Source organism: Acartia tonsa, chromosome 9 (genome assembly GCF_053477335.1).
Source record: "Acartia tonsa isolate MP-2025a chromosome 9, ASM5347733v1, whole genome shotgun sequence".
Taxonomy (NCBI): Eukaryota; Metazoa; Arthropoda; class Copepoda; order Calanoida; family Acartiidae; genus Acartia; species Acartia tonsa.
The window spans coordinates 36,724,488-36,733,840 of record NC_137268.1 but is presented as its reverse complement, the minus strand read 5'-3'; the positions used below and the strand labels follow the sequence as shown (position 1 = coordinate 36,733,840).

At 32.2% G+C, this 9,353-nt stretch overlaps 2 protein-coding genes across 2 annotated transcripts; both read left to right on the top strand.

Annotated features, from left to right (window-relative positions):
* The first annotated feature begins 55 nt into the window (after nt 1-55).
* Nucleotides 56-1,701, top strand: LOC145327518 (uncharacterized). The gene is made up of 3 exons (XM_080171064.1): nt 56-286; nt 803-961; nt 1,571-1,701. Exons 1-3 carry the CDS (start codon nt 274-276, stop codon nt 1,699-1,701), a joined length of 303 nt encoding a protein of 100 aa, XP_080027190.1. The 5' UTR covers nt 56-273.
* Nucleotides 1,702-3,898: 2,197 nt separating this feature from the next.
* Nucleotides 3,899-8,805, top strand: LOC145327517 (uncharacterized). The gene is made up of 4 exons (XM_080171063.1): nt 3,899-3,921; nt 4,079-4,141; nt 7,503-7,576; nt 8,634-8,805. Exons 1-4 carry the CDS (start codon nt 3,899-3,901, stop codon nt 8,783-8,785), a joined length of 312 nt encoding a protein of 103 aa, XP_080027189.1. The 3' UTR covers nt 8,786-8,805.
* The last annotated feature ends 548 nt before the right edge of the window (nt 8,806-9,353 follow it).

The window sequence follows — 9,353 nt, the reverse complement described above, 5'->3', positions numbered from 1 at the left end:
AACTGTAGAGGAGAACCATTTAGGTTCAACAATTTTTGAGATCCTTCGGTTCTGACAGTCATATAATAATTAGGACTTCCAGACAAATATCATTGAATTAAGAGGTTAATAGACAAAAATTACTTAATAAAATCTCTCTTATGACAGTACAACAAAAGTAACCCTATCCAAAACTTAAAGAATGAGAGATCCAACTCTACTGATAAAGTGTCCTATGAAGGAGAAGCTATTAATACAAGAATTGAAGGAGAAGCAATAAATGCTGAAAATATTATGGATATTCTAGGCAAGGTTATAAGACAAAATTTCCTGATGACCACCAAAGGCATGGGCCCTGCATTGTCAGAGCCCCGCAGGTATTAGGCATAATGAGAAAAAAAATATTATTTAAAGAAAATATTATTGAGTTTTGATATTGGTAAATTATTCATAATTTAAAAATTGTCTCTATAATAGCGCCTGAAAATGTATGTCTAAATTAATCATTCGAAATGGGATTTCAATTCATTTTTTTGAAGTATTGTAAAAATGGTCTAAATAATATTTCAACTATCTAATCATATAAAGTAGTGAGGCTTGTGTCCATCCAGCTTAAGATCTCGATAACTGATAAGAAAAATGAATTTTGTATTTTAGAAAAGCTTCACATTGGTCTTAAAGTGGTTTTAGACGACTTTTCTGCTTTCGGTATCCCTTCTAGTACAGTATAACTAGATGCTACTGGCTCAGCTCCTATTTAATATATACTAAGACTTTTTATGTTCTGAAACATTTTTTTACATGTCTTATAATGATCTTTTAGCACAAAGCCCCCTGGTGAACAACAAAGAGACATCAAAAGATACTCTTTTTACAATTAAAGAAGATTTAAAAACAAGCAACAAGAACCTGACACAAAATCTTGTAAAAGAAAATGATGTTTTGGAGGGAACTTTTTCTAATCTAAGGATTACTGTTGGAGGTAACTTTATTTTTTGTACCCAAACATTATTCAGCTGTTTTCCTCAAAATGCTTAGTTGAGCATAGAATCCCTCTCTGTTTATTTTTAAAAAGTCAGGTGAGGTTAGGTTTTATTGGGTACAAGGTAGGTAGCTTGCAGCTTGAATGCATAGGCCTCTACGGGTTAGGATTAAGGATAAATACACATCTCCCCCTTATACTCAATATATCCTTTAAATAAGATGAGGAAGGGGTTGTTGTGCTTGCTACGCGCTTTGAGGGAAAAGAACAAAATCTATACTTTTATGTACAATGATTCTACAAAACTGTTCTATTACATTGTTAGTTTGTTATTACTGCGCTACTTATAACTATAATTGTCCGGTATTTTTTTCCATTTTGAAAATTTTGGTACAACCTCACCCCCCTGACAAACTATGGCGCTGGCCGAGGCGCTCCGCCCCCTAGGCTGTCTAGCCGCAGTGCTCAGTCCCCTAGCCTATAACATAACTTAACCTAAAGGGTGAGCAAAAAAAAATGCGTAGATTTTTAAAATTCAAATTACGCGGCTTGTGTTAATAGTAGAAAAAAATTGAAGAGGATAACAGAAATTATTCTTGTTTATTTTAGGAAATCCAAAACCGAAAACACTGAATTCCGAGAATAGTTCACAAGTAAAGGAGAATATTCAAGTATTGAAGTTAAATTACACAGAATCCACTAGAGTTAGAAACTTTACAGGAATATTCATTATTTTTTAATTTGTGGTGCTTTTTTCTTAAAAGTGCATGTCGGGCTGTTAATTAAACTGGTCTCCAAAGTTTTATTTACATAAACTTACAATCTATGGCTTGGAACTTTGTGAACTTTTTATCAAATATTGATCTATAGTATAGATGTATATATATGTTTATATAAGCGACACCATTGGTTGATTTTCGATGACCCAATGTAAAGGTTACACTTGGTGATTGCGATGAGGAGATACAGTTATTTAACCCTTATTACCTTTAGTGCTTTACTCTTATGTCCAAACAATAATTCATTCTTTAGATCAATCAGAATAGAGAGTCTACATCAATTTATCATTTATTGTCTTAACCCTTTAAAACCCTGTGTTTACACAATAAACAAGGATGACAGCATCCCTAAAAGAACTAAATAAGCAGAAGGTTAATTTCTAAATTGAATTCTAAAAAAATTTGTTGCAAAACGGCTTAAATACAGGATACAGTAAAGACGGTTTTTTCATCTTTACGATTTAATTATAGAGATGCCTCGCTTATGATATTGTACCTTATTTTCCCTAAGAATCATGATTCAAAAAATTCAATAAATGGGATAATTAATCATACATTTAACTATGTTGTTAAAAAGAAAAAAATCTGCATGTTTTAAGTGGAAGTACAGACTTTCTGTTACCTAACTGTCATAGGAATCATCATGATAAGTTTGAAATTGATAGGACAATTGTAACATATATAAATTAACGAAAAGAGCTAACCATTACGAAGGGACGGACCGGCTTTAATTATAATATTTAAAATATCTTGGCTTTAATAAAATATATTTTGTTTTAAATAATGAATCTTTAAAAGAATTGTCAAGATCATTAAACATAAGCAGCCTGGCCAAGGACCCAGACTACGTAGCACAACTAACTACTGAGGTTGGCGCAATTTATGATGACAATACAGGAAATATGGCATTAAAATTTTATTTGTTATTGAAAGTAGTAGGTTTTTTTTATTTGTTTATTATGATCTCACAAACAACTAACACAGAGATATTGCGGTAATGTACTTACAAAACGATGATATACAAATTATCCCATCCGTAGATGAAAATTATTGGTTGATAAGTTTAGACACTACTATTTAGGAATCAACCAATAAAATTTAATAATAGTACCCAAGGTTATTGGCCAATGAAAAAGATAATGTTGTTTGAAACTTTGGGAACTGGTGAATTTTAAAGTTCACTCTCCACTGTGGTTGAAGGGAGTATTGTTTTTTAGAGAACTATGATTTTCACTTTATAAAAGGACACAAAATCTGGTGTAAGGTCCAAGTAATAATATATCCATTTTTTAATGCCATGAACCTTATATTATATCAGACCAAACAGATTTCAACAACGAAACATTTACAGAAAATTATGATAATGAAGAAAATGATACTATCCAGGGTGATTCAATTATTTTTTTCCTTATCCTTAGATTAAAAATAAACTTTAAAATAAAGTGACTAAATATAAAACATTTAAAAATTTACATGTAAAATTATTATATGATTATATTAATAAAAAGCTCAAAAGTAATACAAAAAAACATTTATATATAGCTTTTTTGCAAATATTTTGTTCTACTCTTCATCTTTCTGCATAGATATAAAATTATAACCTCTACCCCTTCTATTTTATAAGAATGTATTTTTACCCTTATTAGTTATTACCTTCCTTTACCGAAAAAAGTTTTAGAAAGTAGGATGGTGGGGACTAAATAACTCCCAAAATAACATTAAAACAGCTCCATCAATAAAAAACACAACTTTAAATTCTAAGAAATGTTTGAATCATACTTTAAAAGAAAATGATAATACAAAAGACTCATATAACTCTACTGTAGAAGATGCTCTTACTGATTATAACAATACAGCAGAAGATATTCATGCTGAATATAAAGCAGACTCTCTTATTGCTGATGATGATAATCAAACTAATATTAAAGGAATATTCTTTATTTTATAGATAATTATCTATCTTTCAATCTATCTATCGATCCATCTAGCTATCAATCTATTTATCTATCGATCCATCCAGCTTTCAATCTATCTATCTATCGATCAATCTATCAATCTATAGACATATATATCAATAGATCTATCTATCTATAGATCTATCAATCTATCTATCAATCTATTTATCGATCGATCTATCTATTGATCTATCTATAAACCTATGTATTATCTTTCAATCTATTTGTCTATCAATATTTTTATCTATCAATATGTCAATATATTAATCTATTAATCTATAAATATATCAATATATCTATCTTTCTTTTCATCTATCGATCGATCTATCTATGGATCTATACTATCTATCTATCTATCAATAAAAAATATACCGTTCAGGAAGAAATGGATCATCAATAATAGTTGAACAAAGACATGGCAAGGGTTTACAAAATATATTCTCAAGGTATAACAAATTATAGTTTAGCCAGCAAGAATGAAAGGATATGAAAAGTAACATTACGTTGCCTGCATGTCTTTTCATAGCTTATTTTCTTGCTGGTCAGATATGGTTATTCTTTACAGAAAGGTTTTTATAGGTTACTATTAAGTAAAATTTTAAAAAGTGGAGGGTCAACTACCTTTCTTGACAATTGTCTGTTTGTCTTTCACTCTTACTGTATTACTGTTATGTAAAATCAGTTAAACAGTACATTACTTAATCTTTAAACTAAACAAGAACAATTTTTTTATTTTAGCTCTATAAAGATTTATAGATTATCATTCTTGCTTGGATTTGTATCTTGTATAAAAACTTGTTTATACATTTAAAACGTTTCAAAAAGAACTTCTAGGTCATTGAACTACTTTCAGGAATAATCATTTTTCGTATTACTATTTATCTCTCTTTAATTCGTTGTATTTTTTTACTGCCGGCTTCGCCCCTAGCCTCTAGGGGCTTTGCCTCAAGAGGTTAGTAATTAAAAAAAACATTAGATACGTGACTAAAAAAATTATGTGAGAATGGGAATCATTACATCTTACATTAACCTGCCGAAAAATTTGCGAATGGGTCTCAAATTTTCACGAATAAAAGGGGAAATCGCATTATATATGCGAAAAAATTGGGGGAGATTATTTTTTGTTTTTGGGTTGGTTTGGGGTGACCCCCCCCCCCCCCCCCAAGAAAATAGCCTTAAGCCACCACAGGACCAGTACGTATACATATATCCTGAAGAGTATAATTCAATCGGTTTAGTGGTTAACGAGATCTTAAGGGACGGACAGACGGTTGGACAGACATCATTCTACTTTGTATTATAGATAGTATTTTTAAATAGTGGTTGCACCCCTAATAAAATTTCAAAAAAATCCATAATGATGATAAACAATGTTGCCCCTTCTATCCATTAAAATCATTATAGTTGAACTAATTAGAACAAACTAATCAAAATTTATCAAAAGGGTCAAAAGTTTTGGAGTGCAAAGTACCCTCCCTCCTTGAAAAAAAATACTTAAATTTAACCAGTCAAATGTTTTACTAAAGTCAAACTGATTGAAATAGTAGATGTATAATATACAGACAAATGTCTACCTTTCTTTTTCAAAGACCTCTTTCGTCTACTTCTAAATTATTTTCTGCTACTTGGCTGTGTTAATATAAGCGACACTGTTGGTTGATTTTCAATGACCCAATAGAAGGGATGCACAAGGTGGTTGCGATGGGGAGATACAGTTATTTAACCCTATCTTCCTCTAGTGTTTTAGTCTAATAAAAAATTACATCCTTCAAAGGTTCTTTCATCCTTTTTTTGAAACATCATTCTAATCAATACGTCACCTCCCCCTCTTTTAAATGTCCCAGCAGTGTTTTATTGATTAAAAGGAAAATAAAAAAGTACACCCCCCCCAAATTATGATTTGCATTCAACGCATACACCGCTAAAATATATATCTATAATACAAAGTAGAACGATGTCTGTCTGTCCGTCTGTCCGTCTGACCGTCTGTCCGTCCGTCTGTCTGTCTGTCCCTTAAGATCTCGGTAACCACTGAACCGATCGGATTCTACTCTTCAGGGTATCTACCTATTGGTCCTGTGGTGGTTTTAAGCTATTTTCTCGGGGGGTGGGACACCCCCAACCCCCCCAAAAACCAAAAAATCCCCCCCCATTTTTTTTTTTTTTTTTTTTTTTTTTTTTTTTGAAGGAGTTTCCATGGTCCTTTATGGTCTCTCGCAATAATTTTTTTTATCACCTCTTGGGCAAAGCCCCTAGAGGCTAGGGGCGAAGCCGCTAGTAAAATATAAATAGTATAATTTCTTGTTGATAATAGAGTTGCTCTAGAATAAACGAATTTACCTACATTCTTAAATAGTTTTGTTTTGGAGGGGATGGAGATTTTTTTCTAGGGACGATGGGTGGTGGTACCCTCTCCCAAAATAATTATAGACCTTCTCAGGGCCTATAAGAAGCTACACTGCAAAAAGAAACCAAATTGGTTCAGTGGTTAGCGAGATCCTTAAGTACACACCAACAAAGAGACAGACAGACAGAGATCCTGCTACTTTATCGTAAGGATATTATAAGAGTAATAAAGGGGATGGGAAGCCGATATACACCTTAAGATAAAAACTTTTTTAAAAATATTTAGAAACAACTTTTTGTTGCTCTGCAATTTTAAAGGGTGTATGTAAGTACAATGCGTCTTTTTAAGTTTAGATTTGAATCAATTAAAACTTCGTTGAATGTAACGCTGCAGTCATTTAAAGCGTGTTTGATAGATCTATTCAACTCTATTGGAAACTACAATTTATTTTTCATCGGTTTTTCTTCGATATAAAACCCCCCCCCTCACATAACTGGTACCTTTTTACACTTTTTCTCAGTTGTAGGCTTAAAATCTTTTATCTAAACTAGCGGCTACGCCCCCTACCTAATCTTTAATTTTAATTTAAAAAAATAAAAAATAAAAATTTTGGGGAGGTTGGGGTGTCCCACCACCCAAGAAAACCTTCCCGGGACCTATGAGAAGCTACCCTGTTAAGGAGAACCCGATCGGTTCAGCGGTTGGTGAGATCCTTCGTAACAAACAAACACACAAACATCCTGTTACTTTAGTTGACTGGTTGGTTAAAACTAGCATATCTAAATTTTTTTCCAATAGCTAAATTTATTATCATCTGGGATGTCCATCAATGTATCGTCCTTTAAGATCTCTGAATTATTTCTGTTTCTTTAATACATAGGATGTTTTGAAAAAAAGGAGGGGGAGGTTGGGGGGTATATTTTTGGGCTCCCAAAAAACATAAAAAGGAAAATACCCCTTTTATTTGTTGATGTATTTTTTTATTATTATTCCCCACATCTGTTACTGGAGATCAATCATATCAAATATATTTATAGGTTATAGATATACCTTTATATCTATCTATCTATCTGTCTATCTATCTAGATATCTCGATATAATTCTATTTTACAGTGAAACTTAGGTCTAGGGAAGGTTTATAACTATTTTCGGTAGGGTAACCCAACCCTCTCAAATGAAATAGAAAAAAAAATATCATACCCCATTCTTTCAAGTGCCTCTAGAGACTTCTAAGGGTTAGGGGGTAGCTACTAGTCTAGTCCGATTGGGTATTTTAAGAATACCACTTTGAAAATTTAAGTTTTTAAGGCATATTTTTTCCATACAAGTATTTATCTGTATATTTATCCATAAATCATGAAATCATCTACCAAAAAATAATTTATTCATCTTTTCTTTATTAATTTATCTCAAATCAATTTATCTTTTTTCTATTTCAAATTTTATTATACGTTTTTTAGTACATCAGTGAAGCCGTTTGTAGCAAATTCATCAAACCACAGAGGAAATATTTATACATGGGACGAAGATTCAGGTAAATGTTACTTTCTCTGAAAATGCCTATCGAGCACTGAACCCCCTCCCCTAATTTGTGATGCCTAACCCTGTGGGATCCCCCTAACCATGCGGGGTTATTCAGTACTCAATATATCCTAACCTAACCTGACCTAAACTAAAAACAAACAATCTCCCCCCCCCCCCCCCCCAACCTTAATTTATATTTATTTCAAAATTGGAATGAGGGGTTCAACAGATCTACAGTATATATGTATATACAGACATCTACCTCCCTTCCTTTTTCAAAGACCTCTTTCATCTGCTTCTAAATTATTTTCTGCTACTTGGCTGTGTTGATACCATTGGTTGATTTTCAATGACCCAATAGAAAGGTTGCACAAGGCGGTTGCGATAGGGAGATACAGTTATTTAACCCTTTCTCCCTCTTGTGTTTTACTCTAATAGGGGTTCTGTACTCGACTTGTTAATATGAGGAAAACTCCTGTTTATTTTAGTGTAGCTACTCTACAAATTTAGAGATAGGTTTGTTTGTCTGTTTTTAACCGGGGGTAGGGCGGGGACATTGGACTGTAAATTATACAGGTACCCAAAGTTTTAGAAGTACTCCCTCTTATGAGTCGACTTTAAAAATCGTGGTATGTATTCAATATTGATTTATTGATTCAAACTAACAGTGTTCTAACTTTTCCGCCATTAGTTTAATAAAAATAGGAGTAATCATGGTTGTTTTAATTGGGAGGCGTACATAAAATTTATCGTCCATTGACTTATCACTGAAGATTAAGAACCCTGAATATTTATAAATATTGATAGTTATTTATTGCATCGTATTATAGACAGTTTTCCGCGGATAGTAGGATTAAAAATTATATTATCAATTCCAGTTTTGTTATACCCGAGGAGCCGTTGACTCGGGGTAACAAAACTGGTATTAATTTTATGATTTTTTAAAGTATGCGTGGAAAATTTCTGAAATACGATACGATACATGATTTTAAAGTATGGCTAAAAACTGGTTCTAATCCAGCGGATATTAATCGGTTACGAAGCCATACTGGAATATACATTTCTAGAATCAGATGAAGAAGACAAATTATTGAAACCAATGGCTGAACATAATAACGTGGAGGAAAAAGATCATTTTTTATATCAGGTTTCATTAGCTCATCATTTATCATTTAATATCATTGTCATAGATATTTTTATCATTTATTTTATATTGTAATTCTACCAGTTTTATAGGGATAGGGCATTAATATATTTTTTTTCCCTATAATATTGAATTTTTATATGAAATTATGATCATTAATTAAATAAAATGTATTGTTTATATGAAAAAAAAATAGATATATTTTTATTTGTGTTTTTTTCTTTAACATCCAGGAATAATACTATCTATAATACAAAGTAGCTTGATGTCTGTCAGTCCGTCTGTCTGTCCGTCCGTCCGTCCCTCAAGATTTCGGTATCCACTTAACCGATCGGATTCTACTCTTCAGGGTATATACCTATTGGTCCTGTGGTGGTTTTAAGCTATTTTCTTAGGGTGTGGGACACCCCCCCCCCAAAAAAAATGAAAATTTCTTTTCCTTCCAAAAAAACTGTTTTAGGCAGTTACTTCACAATAAATGGCAGCACCAGAATTACTTATTTTTTCTCTTGGGGCAAAGCCCCTAGAAGCTAGGGGCGAAGCCGCTAGTGATATATAATTTAATGCAATATGATTATGAACTAAAATTACTCCTTCTGTAGATTGAACTTATTGGTTGTAAAGTTTGAACACTTATAGATTG

What these genes read in the sequence shown, in the direction of transcription:
- LOC145327518 (XM_080171064.1), top strand. An exon ending in TCTAAGGATTACTGTTGGAG is followed by an intron (nt 962 to 1,570) that starts GTAACTTTATTT and finishes TGTTTATTTTAG; the next exon opens with GAAATCCAAAACCGAAAACA.
- LOC145327517 (XM_080171063.1), top strand. Translation starts at nt 3,899, where the DNA reads ATGTATTATCTTTCAATCTATTT. An exon ending in TTACAAAATATATTCTCAAG is followed by an intron (nt 4,142 to 7,502) that starts GTATAACAAATT and finishes TACGTTTTTTAG; the next exon opens with TACATCAGTGAAGCCGTTTG. An exon ending in TACATGGGACGAAGATTCAG is followed by an intron (nt 7,577 to 8,633) that starts GTAAATGTTACT and finishes ATACATTTCTAG; the next exon opens with AATCAGATGAAGAAGACAAA.